At 41.2% G+C, this 23,249-nt stretch overlaps 2 protein-coding genes across 2 annotated transcripts; both read left to right on the plus strand.

The window, feature by feature from the left end:
• The first annotated feature begins 10,907 nt into the window (after positions 1-10,907).
• On the plus strand, positions 10,908-19,935 carry LOC112559636. Its single transcript, XM_025230972.1, has 8 exons — positions 10,908-11,194; positions 12,273-12,312; positions 14,718-14,950; positions 15,741-16,510; positions 16,773-16,999; positions 17,194-17,307; positions 17,586-17,699; positions 19,769-19,935. The coding sequence occupies exons 1-8, from the start codon at positions 10,949-10,951 to the stop codon at positions 19,933-19,935; spliced, it is 1,911 nt and encodes a 636-aa protein (XP_025086757.1). The 5' UTR covers positions 10,908-10,948.
• Positions 19,936-21,069: 1,134 nt separating this feature from the next.
• LOC112559637 (salivary glue protein Sgs-3-like) lies at positions 21,070-22,837 on the plus strand. Its single transcript, XM_025230973.1, has 4 exons — positions 21,070-21,084; positions 21,408-21,537; positions 21,867-22,467; positions 22,597-22,837. Exons 1-4 carry the CDS (start codon positions 21,070-21,072, stop codon positions 22,772-22,774), a joined length of 924 nt encoding a protein of 307 aa, XP_025086758.1. The 3' UTR covers positions 22,775-22,837.
• The last annotated feature ends 412 nt before the right edge of the window (positions 22,838-23,249 follow it).

A 23,249-nucleotide genomic window follows, 5' to 3' on the forward strand; every position in this document is an offset into this window, starting at 1 on the left:
GAAATATTGGATGTGACATAATACACAGTAACTCTTCTGATCTTTGTTCGTCGAAGCAGAAGATTGGGTGTCTGGTTCTGAGAATTATTGTCGCCAGCCATTTTCAATAAACTGTTATGTAGATCGTCCTACGCTATGACCTCCCCTGGCTGTGGCCATGTCGCCGTGGGTTTGTGTTTGTAAATGTAGTTAATAATTGATGGCGTCTGGCCACCGTTGGTTTAGTCTGCGGGTATTGTTGACTGTCTTGTGAAGTCTTTGTCCCGGCGCATCGAAAACACAAGACCTGCAAAAAAGCCAAAGGTAATTGTAGTGTTCTTTCTTGTCAGAATGATGAAGTATCCGACTTGAATATGTTGAAAGACGCATTCATGCCTGTTACAAAAACACAAAATAAATCTGACGATATCAATAGTATTACAATAGCCAAAGTTTTTACTTTTAGCTTGAACAGTGCTTTAGCTGTATCACACTTTTTATATTGCAAAGATTATCTTAACATCTTTCCCCTCTTGTGTGGATGTCCCTAGCTCTTGATGGCCAGCATTGGTCGGAATTATTTTGTTACTGATAGTACCTACGTATCTCATCACATGTTCTTTCAGATGCTTGTGTGGACCTCAGGGCATGATGACGATATGTAGTACATGCACTTGTTAAACAATGTTGCTCAATGTATCCGCTTTGGAAAGTTCTTTAGTCTTGGAGGCGTTGTTACTGGCCAAGTTTCGGTCTATGCCTGTCTAGCGAAACACTTGGCAACTGTCGATTTTTCTCATACATCCATTACTCCATTGTGGACTTGAGTGTCGTCTTTATGTCTCCCGAACGTGCCACACATGATGTAGGAACAGACAGCCTAATGCATTCTTCTTGTCGGGGATGCACACTCCATCAAGGAGCCTCTAAATACCTGCAGGTCAGCAAGGATGGTCTTTATGAGGTAGTGTGACAGAGGCCTCTGTCCAGCTGTTTGAGAAACTATAAGGAATTTTTCATTCTCTTTCATCACACTGTGTGTGTGAGAGAGAGAGGAGGAGGAGGAGAGAGAGAGCTTGCTGAGAGAAATACAGAATACCAAGGGAAACTATGAAAACAATTTTAGGGGGTTCGTGAGTTTAAAGCCATCACCGCCTGGGTGTTGAACGGACACGGCCTAATGATTTTGAGGCAAATACACCAGCAGCAACATCCTTTGAAAGCGTAAATGGATCGAACTACAAAGTGCAGAAATGTCTCGAGTTCACTGCAGGTGATGTGTTGTTCTCAGTTTCGTTTCTGTATCAAAAAATCAAAATCAAAACAGACTTTATTGTCTGCCCAGGAGACCCAGGGCAGAAATTTGTCTTTGCTCACATACCCATACAGACATTTAATTTATGATGATGATGATTTTTTTTTCTTTAGGTCTCCTTCTCTCCCTTCCTTCTTAACTTTTCTTTTTTCTTTTCATTTGGAGATTTTAGTGGCTGGAGGCGCATTGGAATCCAGGCAGTTTCTTGTTTCATATTCAGGTACGTCTCCCTTTCATGACTCTGTAAATGTGTTTTACATGACCTGGTGAGGCTGATAGGTCAGTATTTCCTATTTTCCTTTTCGTTGGTAAAGGCTGTAACGTCCACAACCTGCTTACATCAGAGAGGACATTTCGGTTATTTCAAGAAGAAAGAATGACGCAGTTTTTCGAAAGGTTCCACTTAGTGGACCAAACGGAGAAAAAGATTTTCAACACTTCATTGTTTAAAACTTTAAAGATTTTTCTAAAAGAGAAGAGTGGCTCGCAGGCGCGTAGAGACCTGCAGACATCAAGTGCTTGCCAGAGGTGGAGTAAAGGTTACAGACAAAGGTGCTTCTCGGGATGTAATGACACCCCGTCCTCACTATTACCTGCCAATGTCTTCTGCTTTGAGAAATAAAATATGAATGGAGTTATTCACCATACAGAAATGTTTCCTATTTATTGTGTTGAAAGCTGCGTTCGTTTGATCAATCGTGTTTAAAGAAATAAAATAATATTAAAAAAAACACCAATAGAAACGGAGAGCAATACAGTAGATGAAAAGTAAAACATTTCTTTGTTTGTGGGCACACGTGCCACTCAGTCCTCTCTCTTTCTATCTCTCTCTTTCTTCTTTCTCTCTGTGTTCCGAGGTTTTGTGCGTGTGCTTGCGTGCGGAGATTTGCCTCAAAAGAATCATGCCGGATCAGTCGAGGCCCGGATCATCAACATCCGCACCCCCGACTGGGAGGCTTCAATAGCAAAAAAATGTGCCAAAACCAAAATCAAATTAATACGTAGAATGGGCTTTCTCGTACCTAGGTGTATGGCAACATTAACAATACATCTCATATTCAACATGCTGCGTTCTCTCAGCCTCAGACATCACAATGTCCAAGTATAGGCTCCGACACTTAAGCACGAAGACAATGAAGTGGAAGAGTTTTAGCATCAGCCAGGCAATGAAGGGAATACCAATAAAAGACACCCTTGTTGTACTCTGTGACTGGAACGCCATGGTGAAACCCTCCACGACCACCACCCTCCCATTTTCATCGGTGCAGACGACAAGACCTGTATACAGACTGACTGACGGTTCTATCAAATATAGCTTATCTATGTGATTCGGATCGAATTTTTGTGGAGGACCGTCCTTCGAGGTACCTTGCGGATGGTTGATGCCGTGGTTGCCAGAGGAAGAACTGGCTGACGAGCATCAAGAGGACCTTGTCAGCCGCGGTGTCTATACATATGCTCCCCACCCCATCCTCGGCAACTGGTACTAGGCAAGGGACAAATGATCGAGAGAAACTATTTTCATTCTAAAAAGTTACTAGACATGAAAATGATGATAATGACGACGACGATCGCGGTAACGATGAGGATAAGCGTGGGAAGAAAGGCCGTTGCAACATTTTTTTTCTGTCAATTTGAAAAAAATGTCTTTAAAATATTCAGAGTTCTGTGTACAACATACCTTCAGGGACAATACCCCAGTTTCGGATCACTGACCGCAACACCGTTCGACTGGTCAGCGGAAAAGATCGTTTTTTCAATGTTCCACTCGGGAAACCAGTTTTTTTTGGTAACTTCTGGGAAATGGCTGTTTCATTACCTGTCAACAGAAACACAGACTATTTAAAGTTCTACATACGCCATGTGAGCTTCGACAAAATCCGTCATTTAATAACAGGATCTTTCCTAAGACACAAAGCTTCTTGTGACAGACCTTTTCTGCCTTACGAAGGCCACGAGTTCTGTTTTCGTGGGTTAACCAAGTGTTATTAGATTAAAAAATCATGAAGTGGGGACAATGCCAGGTCTAGTGTCTAGGAAACATCTTTCATCTCGCCTGTTATTGCGTGCCGATGGTGCCATTTGCATCTGATGAAAAAGCGGGGCACAAGGCCGCTGAAACGAAACTGGTCTGAGGTTGACATAAAGAAAAGAAAAGATGGCAGTGGAACAATGGAAGCGTTGCGCTAGCATGCTAAAGGTTGCGAGGTAATGGATTACAATCGATTGACATCACACAGACAGTCTCTTGAGTTCCACTGGTTGCAAGATGGCGGAGTGGAACAATGGTCCAGAAGCTTGCAGCTGCAATGAGTGGAAGATTAGTCGCTGGACCTTGAACAGACAGGAAATTACTAACGTGCACGTGTGACTGCTCTCATTTCTGGGTCAAGGTTTTCATGCTAGGTAAATAAGGGAATAAATACATACACTCGTTAAAGCTGCATGCATGATGATGAGACACTTGCACAACTGCACATACGTACACAGACAAAATACGCCGACAGAGTCCATCAGCATCATCATCCATCATCATTCATCCATCGTCATACATCCCTCATCATTGCACAGTTCAGTTCAGTTCCTGTAGACTGCTATCTGGGGCCGTAGTTATAAAACGAGGGTGAGTCGTTGCCTGCGGGATACATGGTGGACTCTGGAAAAAATATCTTGTTTCAGAAGTTGCAAAATGATTTCCAGACACCGCAGCTGTTGTGCTCATGAAGGCGCAATGTTAAAATGATGGCAAAGATGGCCTTCAGTTGTTTTTTAAGTCTTACAGGAGTGCCCACAGGATCTGGGCATAACATTGTAACTACGGACACAAGACGATTGTCCTCGAGATCCCTATCATGGACTTACTCTCCCTTCATGACTACGGCCCTGTAGACGAGAGTAGAGCAGGAGGACCAGGCGAGAGAACAAGTCCCACATGCTTGGCAGACATCGCAGCTATTGTAGCTAAACAATATTGTCAGCCACACTTCCGTGGACTCTTCGCAGGCAAAGAGGAATAAATACTCTTCAGAGACAAGACATTAAACCATCCGACAATATTCTACGTGATGTTATTTTCCTCTTTGTTTTGGGAGTTAAGAGCAGGCAGAACAGAAAGTACTCCATCTTGTCCAGAAGATGTGGAAGTCAAGAAACTGGGTGCTAATATTTTACAAGGATTTAAGTAAATGCTGCAATATATAAAGGGCTTCTGCTAAGGCTAAATTCTTTGGGGTCCCAGGGACCCCTTCTTCAGATTTTTAAGGGGTCCCTGTTCTTCGCCCAAATTTGAATGGGACCCCATTGACGAAAATTGAAGGGGTCCTCCGAACTTTTAATGCTTATACTGTACGCAATTTAACCCCCTTAGACACAAGGTAAGTCAATGGATAACAGTCGTCGTCAGGTTTATTGCTAACAGCATAGTTGTTCTTGTCAAAAGAAGAGAACGAAAAACAATAAACAAGAAAAAAAGTAGAAAGAGGAAAAAATACATGCAGACGTAAAGGAAAGAAATAATAACAGCAAGAAGAAGGTAAAAAAGAACAGAAAAATGAAAGGTAAAATGAATGTACGAAAAACTGAAAAACTTTGTGAAACAAAGAAAGGAAGACAACTTGTCCATCTTTTCTTTCGGGGTGGTCTAGCATCGAGCTGTTACCTTTCCACCTCCACATACAGCTCTTCAAGAGAAAAGAGCCCTGTCAGTTCACAAGACATGAAACCCGTCAGTTCACCGAGATATGAAACCGAGAAATTGGTCCACTTCAATTCTCCATCAAGCTCCAGCAACTCAGGCGAGAAACACGGTAATATGCGCCGAGTGGAGCACTTCTCTCTCACGCCAGAATCAAACAGGTCAAGATATGTTTACTGCCTGGCTCCAAACTTCAAACGTTGCCCAGATGATAAATATAAGGTCGCAATCCAAAATAACCTCTCTACTGAAGAGGTCCACAATAACAGGAAGTCAGTGAACGGCCTTTGTCAGCCCGAGACTGGGGCTATAATTTGCAGCTCACGTTTCTCTCCTTTTTTGGCCAATCAATGCAATTCAGAAGTCATCGATCCTGGTGTGACGGAGCAAGTGGTCAATCTTATTTCACGCTTGGTGGAGAACTCACCTGCCATGAAGCGTGAGCAGGTACACCTGAGGCGCTGCTATCAACATCGTCTGCCTCTGACTGTTACTCAACCTCTGAAACAGATTACAGAATATGAATTTCTGATTCAGAAGGCCAGTGACCCACATCTAAAGGTGTGAGAGCATTATATAATCGAAACAACAATATTATAATACAACTTAAAGCACGAGCACTCAGCGAAAATCGCAGGAAATAGAGCATAACTAATCACAAAAACATATCCTGGTGATATTTTATGACTAAGAGGCAGGAGAGATTTTATATTCATATTTTTAGTCTTAACCACACCTGGATTTGCCGAGAAAACAGGAAGTAATTCTAAACATAACGTCGTCTGCATGAACTGAATTCAAAGAGAAACAAAATGCAATCTTGGCAATAAAAAAAGAAAAAAAATGTGCTGTTGTTGAATTTTATTCTCTTCCAATCTCTGATGGAGCTTGTAAGGTATAAAGATTCAACAAAACTCAAGCACCAGATATACGACTCCGACTCTTTCTACACCGGTCTGGTCTACAGGTAACATCGTGACACAGTCACAAACACATCATCACTCATATCATTATCCAGCACAATGTCAACAACAACTGACAGTGCGGGGGCGCCTTTGATGTGTATGCTCGAAAAAGCTAAAATATCATTGAGGGTAACAAACAAAGTATATTTTGCATGCAGCTAAATGAGGAAGAAATAAGTTTTCCCATAGATAATCATGTATCAAATTTTTATAATGTTCTGTTACACTTTTAATAACATAATTATTATTAGCAGTCAGTTGTAACTATAAAATAAAATAATATAATAAAGTTGCAATAAAAAAGTTGCAGGAATTTTCTTAGACAAACGCACATTTTAAACGTGTTTGTATTTTATTAATAAAAATGCGCCCACTTTCTTACAGATAATAATAATAATAATAATAATAATAATAATAATAATAATAATAATAATAATAATAATAATAATAATAATAATAATAATAATAATAATAATAATAATAATAATAATAATAATACAACGTAGACAGCAATGATCGTGATTGTCGCTAACTACAATTTGATCTGGAGAAGAATCACTTACCAGTCTGTCGACTTCGCTTTGGCCCTTAAATTAATTTTTTAACGTCAGTCGAAGCTTTTAAATAAAGTTCAAATCTGCAGGATGTATTCCAAAACCTAGTTTTCATTTTGTTGGGGGAAAATCGCTTCTTGAACACGAGTAATGTTTCTCAATTTGACTCGAAATCATGCCTGGATCTGTGTAACTCGCTGTTACAAACACTAATGGCGGTAACAGAACTCTTCAGTCTAGGAGAGTAATTTTCTCCTGATTTCCTAGATGCCGATGTTTGAAGGCTTATCTATTGAAAATAAAGCTCGATTGTGTACTCATGGGAATTATTATTTTCAAATAAACTGAGCCCGATCAATGTTGCACTCAGCTTGTCCTCCGAACAACAAAGCCAGGTGGAGCAGTTGTGTACAACAGCTACAACAGTAGATAAACACAATAACAACTGAACTGTTGACTTGTTGTTGGTCCGCGCATTTCAACTGATTATTGATTGTCTCCAGTTGTTGTTCCAGGCTCTCGGATTGTTTATCCTGTTTTCTTTGACACTTTAAGTGCTAGAGTGCAACTGCGCAGTGTTTAAAACTCGGTCTGGCTGCAGTATTGTTTGCCATATTCTTTCATTCTGTATTAGATGTGGAGTAGATTGTTGTTTTTTGGAGGTTTTTTTTTCAATTTGCAATAGAGTTGAAATGAGGACGGTTCTCAAAGTTGTCGGCTGTTCTTGTTAGTATTTCTTCACTTTTTTCTTCATTTACTGGTTCTATCTTCATGGGATGCATTATGTCTCAGGTTTTGTTTCTCCGCTGCAATTCTTCACTGTTGTGTTTCCGTCTGACCTGAAGACCTGACAAACAGGACAGTTCCGTGAAAACATTACCTTACAGCCTTTGTCCATGGCGAAAGTATGAAATTTCACAAAAATGTTTCCTTTTAGCCAACATTGAACGATGAATAACATGGTCTAAAGATTATGTGTCGAAATCATCAAGGTTTGTCTCTTAACTGACCGATTATTCCAGAAACCTGATCAGTCGTTGCTGCCTGCACTGAGCTCCTAAGTCGGAAAACCCAAGCCATTACCTCATAATTCAAGGCGATGACGACAAATTTTTAAAGTTTAACAATTGTATTTTTTAATTTCTATAAAATATAAGCAAATGAAATCACAGAAAAATCCTAGTGTTCATCGTCGTCACATGTTGTTATCTTTACCATAACTAAGAACTAGTGGGGTGCAATTTTATTTTATATTTTATTTTATTTTATTTTATTTTTTATTTTATCTTGTTATTGTCAAGTTTTGTGAAAGATTCAATTTCTTAAATCTAGGCAAACACTCGAGTTCGTTCTCGAGAAACAAACCTCTAAACATCACCATCCACAGAAAGCGGTCAACAACATCGACATCAAGGTTGTGCATATATGTGTCTACGTTTATGTAGTGAAGGCTTCAGCCAATGAGATATGTTTCCAAGGAGATGTTTGCATATCTGGAACGGAGTAAGATTTGTGGAAAGGCATCTTGCCCTGAGCTCTACTTAATAGTGATAAAACAATTGTGCACCCTGCTAGTCCTTTAAGCATCTTTTGCTATAAAGAGTCGCGAGGCAACACATGTTTGTTGTCTACCCGTCCTTCATCTCATCCTCCTCCTCTTGATTTCCTCCTCATTTTTGACCCTTTCTTTGTCTGTTGCCCAACGAGGTGCGTCCTGGATACTCGCCCCAACAACACGAAAGAGAACTTTCTTGTCGGAGGAAGTGAATGCTGAGGTTTGTGCAGAAACTCCTATCGAATTTATTTGCTTTCTGCTCACTATTTGGTTTGCTTTGTTTACAGTCGGCTTTAAGTGGCATTATTGACTGTTTGTGTCGACTCTTTAGTCTGAGCTTGCTTACTCTCATGTCGGATTGTTAGATAACGACTGGAAGCCGTTGATCCAGATTGATGATCACTGAGAAGCAGACAAGATTATAAAAAATGATGAATAGAGGGATAGTAACAGACATAAAGTCCTATAAGCAGGTCTATTGCAAAAGTGTTACACAGGTTTGAAAGAAAGAGCAGAAAGGATTTGCTGAGCCGTTCATTCATCCGTTCCGAGTGTAGGCCGTGCTAATGGAGAGGAAATTGTAGAACTGTAGAAACACATTTTCTAAATTACAGTTTTAATTATTTTTAGGCCACCAACATAAACATGTTTACTTGGACACACAGGGAGGATTTTTTATTGCACACACACCTACACACACCACACACACACACACATTGCACACACGCGCCCCGCCCACACACTCCTGCTGACAGCAAGTAGTTCCCTCCTCCACATACACCAACACCCAAGACCCAAGATCACTGCAACCTGATGTTTTGTTGTTTCTATCATTCATGCCGTCACTTAAAACCTAAAATTAAAAGATTATAGAAATTCTTTTCTTTTGTCGGTGTATAATGCTAGAGGGTTCATGGCGAGGGCTGTAAGCTCAGACTCCGGTAGGAATCGGATCACGTGACCTGTTCAGTCTTGCATGTGTTGAGAGCTTAAAACCTGCCGCTGACACAGAATTTGCATTCACCGGTCTCCAACAGCATACAAATCAGATTTCAAAAGTAGAACTTTCGTGCTATCCATAACAAAGACTTCAAACGACTATCAATGATAAAAGGCGCGCAAGCTACGAACACACACGAGTTCGAATACGAAACTGATTTCAGGTTTCAAGGCTACATTAGTCTTAGTTATAAAAATTTTTAAAAATGGTTTGGAAGTCGAAAAGTAAGGACGACTGAACTGAATGACTTGCTTTCTAACTTGTTCAAAAAGTGCGGAGCATTTCTACATGTCTGTGCTTTGGCATGGACGAGGGTGTCCCGTCCTTAACAGGAAAGTAGTCTTTACCTGCGACAGACAGCCCCGGGCTGGAACCTGTGCTTCTAAAGGGTTCCCCCCATTACGCTAATGTCACTTTGATGTTTCTCGTTGCAGGCAGTGGCAGGCTTCATATAAATATAACTGGGAGCATGTGGTATGCACTTTATTCAACAACGCAGATGCTGCTCACAGCTATTTCAACTCGTAAACAACTGTTCCGCAATTTGTGGCCGCAATAAAACATTACTACAATTATAATCTATCTACATCGCCATTCAATGACTGGCTTTTATTTCATCATCCTCTTTGTCATTGCCATTAAAATTGTAGCCTACCAAAAAACTTGTTCTTGAAGTGAAGCAAGTGTTGACTTCCACGCTTCGCCGCACCCGGATCACCAAAGCGTCTCATCTCAGTGGGCGAACACAAGGCTAGGAGCGCCACCATCGATTGTCAGCAAAGCCGATGGTCTTGGAGGAGTGGAGCAGGAGGAAGGGCACCGGGGGAAAATGCTGACAGCGGCACTGTAGAAGAAAGAAATCTTGTTCTCTCTCTCTTTCCTTTCTCTTGTCGCCAACTACTTTGCACGCAGCCCTCAAGCTGTGGACAGGATGGTGTGGGCACTCAACCTGGATCCACTGCTGTGCAAACATTGTTTTCGTAGACCAGTCGCTGGCCTTTATCCTAATGGCAACGACTATGAAGGCGAGGAAGGAAGGGGTTGGGCAGGTCTGTGTGTGATGGCAAAGTGTGACTGAGTGCATCATACATTGGAAGCCTGTCGTCTGCTTTTTCTTTTCTTTGAGCAAAGAGAAATCATGGTCTGTAAAAAGACTGTTGCATGTGACTATTCTTTTAGCTTTTTGTTAATGAAGAAAAAGTTCTATCTGTAAATTTTATTTAAAGAAGAGGACTGATTTTGATAAAGTAGATTTTATATTTCTAAAAATATTTTATTCAATTTTGTCTTTTGAATTCTGTTTAGCAGGATGATGACTGAGGAGTTTGTCGGGTGCTGGGTATGTGTGTGTATATAAATACCAGTACACAAATATCTACCAAATTTCTTGTGTATTTTCCCCCACGAGGGCTAAGAAGAATGAAGTGTGGTCAGCTTTATCTTCCCTGTGGAGACGGATTGCGATGATCTATGTTTCCAATACCAACACACAAGCACCTAGAATCATGCAAACGATTCCTGACTGTTGCTACAACAAACCATATTAACCTGCTTAAACAAATCCAACCATCTATAAATATGGAATAACAACATTTACTCCACAAATACAAGCTTTATGTGAATCACGAAGACATGAAAGATTGGCCGACAATGTGTTTTGGTTCTTCTTGTGTTCAGATAAATTATCTGATGTCAGACGGATCTTGTTTTACCTCCGAATTTATTACTGTAAGCTTGTCTAGATGGAAGGAACGTTTTATACACCATTTTTTTATTATTGGAAACACTTTTTCTTCTGTAGTTAAGCTCCGTATCTGCAAACAGCTTTGCAGTTGACGCGGACCTTAAAATGTTTTAGTGCCCGTGAGGCCTGGTGTCTCTCTCCTATGTTACAGTCAAGCGAGGTTTGCTTCCCGTTGTCCGGTAGCCAGGGAGGGGGATGCCAGACTCCGTGGTGCCAGCAGGCGGCAGACAGGACGTGCACCGCCGGACATGCGCACTGCGCCGTCATTAGCACGCGCCTGTGGATGTGTTGTAGTCGCGGACGTCGGGAATGGTCGTTGTCAGTCGACTTCCAACGGCTCCGGGACCTGACGGAGGATACACGGGGAACAATGAGCAGGATCTGCAAGGTTCGCTTCCAGATTTTTCTTTAAGCCTCACTCTGAGGTTCGTAGTAGGTTCATCCCCCGATGTCTGGTATCACTTTTGAATTTTTTCATGAAGTTATTGGATGTGCGTGCGTCCGCTCGTGTGATTGCGTTTGCGTGGTGTGTGTGTGAGTGTGAGAGAGAATGGAGGTTGTCCTTGTGTAAAACATAGGAAAGTTTTGTGAGCTTTAGTTTGTGAGACATTGCCTAACGGAAATTTGTACTAGCTATTTTTTAGTTTTTATTTTGTACTATTATGCGCTGTTTTATACCTCACGTTGATTATGTATAGTTATGTTCTAACTCACATTTTTGAATAGGTAAAGATTTTTTAATCTTTCTTTGAACATCTCTGTTCTATTATGCATGGTCGTTGTATCGCTTCATCCATTTATAAAAAAAAAAAAAAATTCAATCAGCGGACACTTAATGGATGAAATGAAAACCGAACACTCATGCACCTCGGCTCAGAAACTCATTTTACTTATTCATTTCTCTGATTGTTCCGTGCTAACGCACTCAGAAAGACGTCGCGTGTTACAATGATTTCAATGAAACGAATAAAAACTTTACAAGCCGTTGGCAGCAATTCATCAAATTGTCTCTTATCTAAAACGTGTCACGTGACATTGCCGTCGTTATAGTTATCTATCTTTGCAGATTAGTACATAACGACGATATTCTCTTTTTTTTTTTTCTCTTTTATTTTTTTTTTTGTCTCCCCCTTCTCTATCTTTTTCTTCTTCCTCCTACTCTCTCTCTCCTTCATCTGTACCGGAACTCCGCTGTGAGTGTCTGACATGCGCACAATATTACCTGCATTGGCCCCAGCGCCGTCTATAATGGAGGCGTTTCCCTCATGTCCAGGACAGGAAGCACGTAATACATCAACCAAACTTCTCTCCCTTGGAGCGTGTGATTAAAGAACTTTTAAAGCCACTTAAGCGAGAACAAAGGCTTTCTGCTGACATGTAATATTTCTACAGGTGATATGGTGTCACACCAGTCGAGCTTCATTATGTAATCAGTCGTCAAATAAATTTATTTTTATCTTTCTCAGGGACTCGCATGTCTCTTGGTTCTTGTCTTCGTCTGCCATGGTAAGTATTGGTCACTTTTGTGAAATAATTTAACATCAGTGTTTTCGTTTTTCTAGATGTATTTTTTTGCAACCCATTACAAGGAAGATCACGTGTGCTACATGTCATGTGAAGCTCTTGCTACTTTTTCAATGTTAGATTGTTTTAGTCCTCTTCATACCTAGGTGGTACATAGGACATCCACTAGAGACTTCCGTTTCTATTTCTTGTGCACTTGTGATCTTGTAAACCACCTTAGTGTCCTGTATTTCAGGGAATATTTTTTTACTAAATTTTATGTTAGGCGTGAAGATTTCGCATTAGGCAATATGTTTATTTGTTCGTTGGCTCAATTTCTTCACTCAATGGAGATCCATCTCTTTTACTGTTACTTTGTAGCCAGTGTTCTCGTTAAATACCTTTTTTTATTGCTTAGTTTAAGATAGTACTTGGCACTTGACTGTCATCTGCTGCAACACTGAGCTTATTTTTCAGTTCCAATGACAATGATTTTATTTGTCCCAGTGAACAATTCCAACATGGGAAGGTTCTCTGGTTACAAAGTAAAAGCTAAAAATAAAAGTAAGAATGAAGTTCGTTGCAAGGTGCGACGTTAAAAGATGTCAACATGAAAAATATTAGAAATGTGATAAAAAGGCAAGTGAAAATTATATATATAATAAAACAAACAACAAACTTACATCAAGAAGATTTTTCACCTACAAAATCACACACACACACACCACTGACACTTCATCTGATGTTGAGCAGCTGGACCACAGATGGCACAAACAATTTCAGGTGTTGTTACTTTTTCATATAGGCATGGAAATAGAGTTTACCTGAGCTTAATAATACAAATTCTCTCGTTAATACATGTTCAGGTATGGGCAAAATGCGTGAAGCTTTCCTATTTGTTGGTCACAGAAAGAAGCTAAATCTCTCTGATACCAATTCTCTTAGAACAGATGTGGACAATACAGTTCAGACGGTTCCTATCATGGACAGAGAGATAGCGAGACCAGCATACAAATGAAAAAGATAAAAGACTCCCAATAAACGACCGGTAGAAAGAGCCTGAGATTGCTTGACGACCTGAAAAACTATTTAACTTATGCAGAAGGTACATTGTTTGTTGGCCACGTTTAACAGTGTGTCGGTGTTTAAATTCCATTGTAGCTGGCAATCAAAAATAGTTCCCAGCTACCTGAAAGAGTTAACAGTTTCAACAGGTTTACTGTGTATCGCACTGGGAGCAACAAAATCCTCTTTGATTCTCCTCCAGTCTATATTTACTTCCTTTGTTTTGTCTACGTTTAACTCCAGAAGATTCTCGTAGCACCACTGTACAAAATTTGTGAAGGCATTGCCATGAGCTTTGTTGAGAGTTAACAATACAGTGTCATCAGTGAACTTAATGAGGCAGCTATTCTCCTCCGTACTTCTGTAGCTGTCAGTAGACATGATTAACAACAGGGGGATAGACAATAGCCTTGTGAGAACCAGTGCTTCTAACAACAATATCCGAATAATTACTATTTACATACACCCTCTGTTGTCTGCAAGTAAAAAAAAAAATCCACCATCCACAGAACCAGTTGATGTGGAAGATCAAAATGAGAAATCATTCTCGAAGCCAGAAGGTCTGGTTGGACTGCATTGAATGCAGAACTAAAATCAGCGAAGAGTAGTCTGGCATGTGTCTTGGGCTTGTCCAAATGTTTGTACAGTGTGTTCAGAATGAACAACTTGGCATCGTCAACACCACTATCCTTCCTATAAGCAAATTGCAGTGGATCCAATTTACTCTTTACAGATGTTAAGATGAGATTTTTGACAATCTTCTCGAGAGTTTTCATTACAAGGGAGGTTAGAAGATGTTAAATAAGACTGTTTTGACCAACTGTTTGTGCCTCTATTGCGAATTTTCAAAAGTCACGTTTCACAAATACATATAATGGATTTAGGGGAGAGCCTTTTAGTCCATCTCGATAGACATATTGATATGTTGCTTTAGAGATCTGTATATCTACACATTGTTTTATCTAGAATTAATTCTCCGTATAAATGTTTAACAACGCATAATGATGGAACCGATAAATCATCACCATCAAGAGACGAAGGACAAAAGCACTAACTCTCCAAGAAAGGAGCAAAGTTGATTAAAGGGATTGATAAAGGCGAGACCGCAATCGCTATTGCAAATTCTCTTTATGTAGGAAAAAAACTCCAATTCGAAATGTAATCAAAGAAAAAGAGTCAGTTCTGGAAAGATGGCAATGGTGGCTCAAGTCGAGATAGGAAATTATTCAACATTCGTAAAAGTGTGTAGAGGTGATAGACAAGTCTGGGAATGGTTTTGTGAGATGTACAGATACACTATAAATTTTTTTTTGTTATTGTGTTGGATTTATTTATGTATCCAGTTACAGACCAAATGGACCATTGGGGAAAAGAATTTCTTCTGTCTTTTCCCCCCAATTACAACGGGACAGGGGAGATCATCTTATACGTGACGTCACGGGAAACCGTTACTGTCTCTGTCCGAAACACTCTCTTCAACATCTCGTCGTCCCACTCGTTACCACCGCTGTCGTCGGTCAGAATCAAGTTGAGTGGATCTTTGCAGTACAGCGAGCAAAATGTTACCTCCCTGAAGGTGAGCTTTGTACAGAGGGGCACTTGATGGAACAGCGGCTACAGCGATATTTAGTTTGGTGTGGCACCTGGGAATCCATATTACTTACTTGGAAAATTCAGCATCATTATCAGACAGATTTAAGATTCTTTTTTGATTTGTCTCCCTCTAAAGGGTATTAAGATATTCTATATATATATATATATTCACACTGTCATATCTTTTTATATGCAATATCTGTCACTCGCACATACACTCACCGGTCTGTTTATAACAGCCAATATATTAACAATTAATTTTCTGTATCATTCACTCATTTGTTTTTCCTTCTTCCAGTCTGTTAATGTATATCTACGTGTGTAATTCAATAAAATAAAGTACATAAACACGTGTAAAAAAAATAATTGCGATGTTTCTTTCCCACTCTCTTGTTGTTACCCAGGTCACAGATGTCCACACACATATTCTGTTAATTCTTCTAGGTCACCATCCTCAGCAATAACATAAAAACACATAAAAGACACATCACCCTAAATAGTACCACTGAAGATGTGCGGTTTGCAAATAACAGAAACCCATGAGGTGAATGCAAATGCAAAAACAAACAAACAAAACCGGATGGACTAATCATGATAAATGGATGAATGGACAAGATAAACGGAATCATTGACAAAAATCGTCAGAAGATGGAGAGAGACAAACGTGGTCGGCATTTCATTGAAAAACCTTAATTCTAACACTCCATTTCTCATCTAATCATTTATTTGTTGTTTCATACTTTCTTTTCTTTCATCGTATTTTTATTCACCAGGCTGTCTTCCTAAACGCCACCAGTGATGTCAGTGTGTACGTCCTGAACTACGGGACGGGGACGTCAGACATGTACACAGCCTACCCTGTCAAAGCTCTGGGGACGGAGTACCTGCTGGGTGGATATCCACCCTACTTGAACGCCTACTTCATTGTAGCCGCCGTGCAGGACAACACTACAGTGCAAGTGCACCTGAAGGTGGCGGACGCTGGCAAGTGCATGCTGGGAGCGTACGGCAACGGCTCGGTGCTGACGGCCATCTTGCGGCTCCACGAGGTGTGGGGCGGAGCGTGCAAGAAGGACTTCACCGGAAGTGTCGTCACGAGCAATAAGCCCGTCTCCGTGGTGACGGCCCTGGACTGCGCCGCCGTGCCCATCGGCGTCAAACTCTGCGACCACATGGTGGAGATGATGCTGCCCGTCGCCGACTACGGCAGCAGCTACGTGCTGCACAACATCACGTACAGGCCCAGCTCCGTCATCTACCGCGTCATCAGCGGCCACGATGGCGCAGTGGTCACGGAGTCCACAGGGGGGAACAAGACGCTGGACAAGGGGGAGTTCGTGGACTACGACTTGGCGGTGCTGGGGCAGGAGCTGTGCATCACCACCTCCGCTCCTGTCATGACCCTGATGTTCACCAAAGGTCACTACGCGGACCTGTCCGTGCCGTTCGGAGATCCTTCGATGGCGGTGGTTCCCGCCACGGATCATTTCACTACGGACTACGTCGTTAATATGGAAATATCACTCACGGATACATTTCTCAGGTGCAACAGTCCTCCTATATTTCTTCTATTACTTGTTCTCTTTTTCTCTCTCTTCTCTTTCTGCAGTCCGTTTGTAGTTATCCACATTGTCAAGGTAGAGACAGACTGTTATTGTGTGCGTTACACCTAACTAGGAGTACAGATAGTTTTCCTACCTTTCTGAATTACTTTGTGCAATTATTTCTTTAAAAGCTAACCTGAGTTAAACATGAAATAAAGATCAAATTTGCTTAGTAATAAAAATCGTTTGATTTGTCATCAGATATGTAAGCATCATTATCAACGACAGCGCTGTAGCTGGGTTTTCGAGTGTCAACTATAAATTCAATCCCGTGGGGCTCGGCTACAGTGTTGCCCACGTGGCTTTGAACTCCTCAACCCAACGGCTGCGGCACACGGGTGGATACCCGTTTGGTGCTGTCCTCTATGCTTTCGGTAACATGACTGGCCTGTCTCTACCCGCCGGACTGACATTAACTGACAAATTCAGTAAGTTCAGTGTGGGTCGTGTGAAAAAATGCTGTCCAACATAAATTTGACGAAAAATAATGTCAATGTCAGATGAACAATATGATCCAATCGCATCACATACCTTAAAAAAACTTTTTAACAACAACAGTACCTATGGAAGGAGAAAAATGTACTGGAATTGTTAAGCTGTTTGTCTTCCGCTGTTGGACCAGATTATTGCTCCAGCGGTCCGTGCTTCAACAACGGCACCTGCACCAACATCCCTGACAACTCCACCTTCGACTGCTCCTGTCAGCCTGGCTTCTCTGGGGTCCGATGTGAAACAAGTAAGAGCTAGGATGCAAAATATATTGACTAAATCATTCGGCCATTCAAAGCAAAGGAAAAGAATGTGGTAGTCACACACACCAGTCTGTGAGCGTGCTCATATGGGTCCGATCATCCACACTTGAACTGAGCCTTCATTCAAACTCCCAACGCACGCCCACACACACAAACACAAGCTCGCACACAGAACAAAGGTTTTTAACAAATCTTGCTTTCCTGCACTGAGCTGCTGACATGTTCCTGAAGGCACAGGTAACAAAAACAATTCTGTCTGTAGACGTGGATGACTGCGCCTCCAGCCCGTGTCGCAATGGCGCGACCTGCACAGACGCTGTCAATGCATTCATCTGCACATGCGCAGCAGGTTACACAGGAAGTCAGTGTGAAACAGGTAGGTTGGTACTTCGTACTTATTTCTTAACACTTTTAAACGGTTACTGTCCGACAGAAAGGCTCATTGACATACTTGAGGTGACCATTGGCTCTAGAAGCGTTGTCTCTGCCTAAACAGACGGACGAAACTTTTCCTATTATACTCTGTTGCTTGTGTGTGTGTGTGTGTACGTGTGTGTGTGTATGTTTAAATGACCACGAGCTTCAGGCAGTGCATGCCATTTTTCTAATTTTTCACCACAGAACCTTACAAGTTAACTCTCAACCCTCATTTGTTTTTTGTTTTTTTTGTTTTGTTTTGTTTTTTGTTTTTTGTTTTTTTGTTTTTGTTTTTTTGTTTTATTTTATATTTTAGTAAAACTTGAGATATCACAGTGCGCAATAATGTTTTTACATAAACCTAGGGTTGTAAGAATTGTGTTTTTCAGAAGTTTCTAGGAATTAACAAAGAACATATCTATATAGAAGCGACCTTGGATTCTTTAAAAACAGAAAACTGCATGTTTGCTGAAAACCGTTTGGATGTTTTTGAAGCACTTCATGTTACCAGGAATAAGTTTGATTGACACTCACCGATCAAACGAGTAGAAAAATCATAGCAACAATTCTTGCGATATTTTTCTTTTTTGGAAATATTCTTTTGTCGTGTTCACAGAACCTGCTTTTGAGCTCGTCAGTGTAAATATTCGCTCGTTTGAATGGCAATTACATGGACTAAAGCAAATCTTTTCTCTTTGAATTCTAAAATACCGAGCGCTGCTTTTATTCTTTGCTATTGTCTATATTTTCTTTTAGCTCCAGTGCCAAATAGCCTTGTTATATTCCTGCAATCTTCCTCCCTTCAGTTCTCTACATGGGACTTTCCTTTGATTTCTGTTGACATTTTCATTTTTTTTTAATTTTATTTATTTATTTATTTATTTATTTTTTTTTGTCCTTATCTTTGACCCCATTGCATGTCCCCATTCGCTTTCGATCTTTCTTTTCTTTCTTCTGTCTTTGTCTCTTCTTTCATGAGTTTCAGCTCTCTCCTCTTCTTTTGTTCTGTCAGTGTCTTTGTCTTCTTTTTTTTCCTCTCTCTCTCTCCTTATTTTCTATTTACAGGACCCGCTGCTTTTGCTTTTTCATTTGTGATATAGCCATGGTTACTATCTAGGTCCAGAAAACATAATCTTCCTCCTATCCCCTCTCGAAGACTTTTTGAGTGCATGTGGGTGCATGTGGATGTTTGATCAGATCCAAATGAATATGTGTGAGTACGAGAGAGACAAAGAGAGGGACTGCAAACACGGGTTCCAAATGTTTAGAGAGATTTTACCGAACAATGAAAATCTCGCCCACCCGACTACTACACGAGTCCTGTAACCGAATCTGAAATGAGGGTGACAACAAGAGGGACAACAAACACGGGTTGGAAATGTTTAGAGAGTTGTTACTAAACAAAGAGAATGTCTCCGACCCGCTACAACACGAGTCTGGTAACTGAATCTGAAGGATCAGGTTCTTCAGCGACAAAATAATTGTAAATGTGGAAGTTCTCGGGGACGACTAGTCGCCACAGGACAGGAACTTTGAACTTTCATCAACTGCCTTGCTGGTTTCCAGATTTATGATTCCTGGAACAACTTTACCTCGGCCAGAACGACAAGAGCGGCTCCATATAATCAAAGTTGTTTGTGATATGTTTACTCGCGATGTTTACTCGTTGATTGCTGTTTTGGTGGCGCATGAGCACGTGTTGGCCGTGGGATTAGTTTGTGTACGATTTCAGCAAAACAGCTTTTACACGGTCTGGCACAGCAATGGTTAATCAAGATTGACTGATAATGTTTGCGACAAAGATGTATTCTATTTGGACCAAAATGTCATTTCCCGCACGCGCTCACGTATACACACACACACATGCAGGAACGCACTCACGCACACATATGAACACGAAAGCAAGTATGTAGTTTCGCATGCACAGGAAATTGACACATTCATTCACTTGTACTCATGCACTCAGTGCTGCCATGATGTGAAGGCAGCAGCTAACCACTGACATTGTTTACTGTTTATTTTCTGTAGACATCAACGACTGTGCGTCCAGCCCTTGTCGTAATGGCGGGACCTGTGCAGATGCTGTCAATGGGTTTACCTGCACGTGTGTATTAGGTTACACAGGCAAACAGTGTGAAACAGGTAAGTATTCAGTTCATTCTGAGTGCTTTGAATTTACCTTTTTTTTACTCTGACCTGATAATTCTTAATTACCCGATGAGATAGAATTTTGTCTACTGACTATTTAAAATGTCCCTGCTTGGTGATATTTTTCTAAATCTGGGGGAATATCCAGTCTTCTTGTTTACATAAAACAAGCACATAAACATCGTCATGAACAGAAAGATATAAACAAAACAAACATCGTGATTGTAACTTGTTCAATGTTCCTGACTTTCTCGTCAAATCGAAATGTTGGCCAATGGGAACTGGGCACGTGGTTGGCAGTGGGTGTCTTGATTCAGTGTACACACAGTGTTTTGTAAGTACTTTTTAAATTTAATATTCAGATAACGTTCGCACTGGGGCTCTATAGTGTTTGTACAGTCCTCATACAATGTTCATACAGTCACCATAAAATGTTCATACACTGTTTATACAACGCGTGAAGCTGAGCTAGGGATACTTTTCTCCTCTTGTTGTTGCTGAGCTTTACACTGTTTTATCTTGTAAATACATCTGACAAACCCCTGTAAGACACCCAAGCTTTTTCCTAACTCAGTTTTCCATTTCAAACAACTATGGCGGTGTTACCACGAAGCTGTCACAGCTTGGCAGTCTCTGATTTTCTGATAAAATGACAGAAAGAGTAGCTTTGCAATCGTTCTTTGCAGGATCTCTCCCTAAACACACCTTGATTATCATGTTTAATGTCATTGTTCTAGAGGTTTTGTGTTTGACAGGAAATCAAAAGCTTAGCTATCAGACCCGGACAGAAAAAAAATAAGCGACAGCTAAAAGTTTGTTTGTCGACTCGCCATCAAATGTTGTGCGAGTTGTGGGTGTTAGTCTTTTGTCGTTGTTTTCATCCACAAACTGAAAACGGCTCTATGAGGATGCATAAAAAGCCTCTAAAACATGCAAAACACATTACTGTCGCAATCACAAGCAAAAGTCTTGCCAAAGACCAATATTCACAAACTAATTGATATGGACACGTCACACTCCGTCACGCCCACCTGAAAACGTTACATTTAATAGTTTCTGTTCATTTGATCGAGAGGTCACACAGCCTGCTATAAAAAAAAGTTTGCTTTTGTGTGTCCATTACCCACTATCTGATTCACCATTCTCGTCTGGAATTTTTCATTGTGTGACTTGACGAGATTATGTCGCAAGTCAATGTATGAGCCGATCTCCAAACGTATCAAGTATAAAATATCAGAAACATTTTCCCTTGAAAAATAGTATCACATAGAAAATGATTGAAAAGAAGAACATCCATACTCCATAGATTTTTGAGAAATCAAATAAATTTATATCGCAAGAAGATCAGTTTGTTTTAACTTTAACCACCATGTGAGACCCGGTAAGCCAAGAAGTTGCAGCAGTCTTTGCCTTAGAACCTTCAGGGAGTTGAAAGCCAGACTTGTCTGTCCAGAAGGTTGGTCATGGCTGACAGTTCATTTAGCAGTGTCAGACATACGAGGAATGATTAATTAATGAGTGTGGCACCGTGTGTTCTCTTGCAGACATTGACTACTGCCAGTCCAGTCCCTGCGACCTGTTGTCCTCATGCACTGATGGCATCAGTAGCTACAGCTGCTGCCTGCTGGGAATCCTTCCCGTCTGTACAGGTTAGTAAACTTCAGATGGTGTTTCAATGTAAAATATCGCTCCAGAATAATTTTTTAAATATACAATTCTTTCCTAACATTGTGTGTGTGATTTTGTGGAAAGTGAGATTTTTCATGGTGAACCTAGATTGTTTTTGTCAGTCCCATGCATGTGCGAGCTCATGAGTCTGCGTGCGTGTTGGGTGGAAGTAGGATTTACAGTACAGGTGAGAAGGATGGAGGGATTTTTAGAAAGGCATGACAGAACCCATGGTTTAGTTGGTTTAATTGTGAGTTGTTGTCACTATCCTCCCACTCTAAAATTCTTGTTATTTTTTTTTTTGTTGAAGTCTACACGGTGACAACGACACCAGCTCCCACAACAACTTCGACAAAAGTTTCCGTGACAACTTCCCCTCTTGTAGACACCACCAATCCGCCAACCACAGCTTCCACCCAGTCAACCGCCGCTTCTCTCACCACTGCTAGTAAGCAAAGCACTCTGCCAACATCTGCGCCTATTACAACTGGTCGAGGGACAACAGAGAACATCTCGACAGGTCAAGAAACGACAGAACCCAGCTCGACAGGTCGAGAAACGACAGAACCCAGCTCGACAGGTCGAGAAACGACAGAACCCAGCTCGACAGGTCGAGAAACGACAGAACCCAGCTCGACAGGTCGAGAAACGTCAGAACCCAGCTCGACAGGTCGAGAAACGACAGACCAGAGCGCATCCTTCTACACTTCTCTGGCCTCCAGTACTTCCGTCACCCCGAAGAAGCAGACGACAGTCACGACAACCACTGAGCCTACACAGACTTCTGAAATCCCCAAACAGTGCGCCTGCAAATGTCAGAGACCTCCAGCCGTGACCCACGATGACCTCGTCAAGGAAAGCGAAGAGCTGAAGAAAGAACTGAGTGTGGACAAGAAGCACCTGTCGAGCAGGTAGGTGTGGGCAGGTATGAGGGACATAGGTATAGTTAGGCATGGACGGGTGAGGGCTGATGTTCATACGTAGACCTTATTCAAACCTATTTACAGAGAGTTCCTGTCACTTTTGCCTTCATTTCCCAGCATCCGCAAGGTGACCAGTGCTGAGGATGACCGAGCATCCGCCATGACCATAGGTTACGCTGGGCTGGTTTTTCTCATCTGCTCCTTCGGCGCCATCTTGCTGATGGACTTCACGATGTCGTGCAGGGCAGAGGCCAAAAAGTCGGCACCCAAGAAAAGCCTCCATCCCGACACGTAGTCTGCATCACCATCCGCAATGTGTGTGCGTGTGTGTTTTCGAATGTGTGTGTGTTTTGTTTGTGTGTTTGTGGAAAAACCTACATCTGCGTTGTTTTGTGACATGCGCCTGCTGACGGTGAAAGGTCAGGGGTCAGGTTCCAGTGCCTTATCCTGCAGCAGCCGGCACATGGCAGCGTGTTGTCTTTGTTACCGAACCTCTGTACTTGTTGTTGTGTTTATCAATATACGCATTGAACACTGTGGTGTCAATCACTGACATTGTATTCAATCCACAATACTGTATCAGAACTGACGATCTGCGGCCTAACCAACGGACTGAGTCAAAAGCAATTTGTCAAAACTGACAAAAGTTTAGTAATCTCCCAGTCATGACACAGTAATAGGTATGACTGATGAGATTTTCCTTTTCTCCATTCTTGTCTCTTGATTGTGCTTACATAGAATGGAATGTATAAATGTTACTGTATTATACC

Source organism: Pomacea canaliculata, linkage group LG3, assembly GCF_003073045.1.
Source record: "Pomacea canaliculata isolate SZHN2017 linkage group LG3, ASM307304v1, whole genome shotgun sequence".
Taxonomy (NCBI): domain Eukaryota; kingdom Metazoa; phylum Mollusca; class Gastropoda; order Architaenioglossa; family Ampullariidae; genus Pomacea; species Pomacea canaliculata.

Excerpts from the sequence above, each read along its gene's own strand:
- LOC112559636 (XM_025230972.1), top strand. The coding sequence starts at position 10,949 with ATGTTACAGTCAAGCGAGGTTTGCTTCCCGTTGTCCGGTAGCCAGGGA. Across the intron at positions 11,195-12,272 it reads CAATGAGCAGGATCTGCAAG|GGACTCGCATGTCTCTTGGT; the intron begins GTTCGCTTCCAG and ends TATCTTTCTCAG. Across the intron at positions 17,308-17,585 it reads TGGGGTCCGATGTGAAACAA|ACGTGGATGACTGCGCCTCC; the intron begins GTAAGAGCTAGG and ends TTCTGTCTGTAG.
- LOC112559637 (XM_025230973.1), top strand. Across the intron at positions 21,538-21,866 it reads AATCCTTCCCGTCTGTACAG|TCTACACGGTGACAACGACA; the intron begins GTTAGTAAACTT and ends TTTTTGTTGAAG. Across the intron at positions 22,468-22,596 it reads AAGAAGCACCTGTCGAGCAG|CATCCGCAAGGTGACCAGTG; the intron begins GTAGGTGTGGGC and ends TTCATTTCCCAG.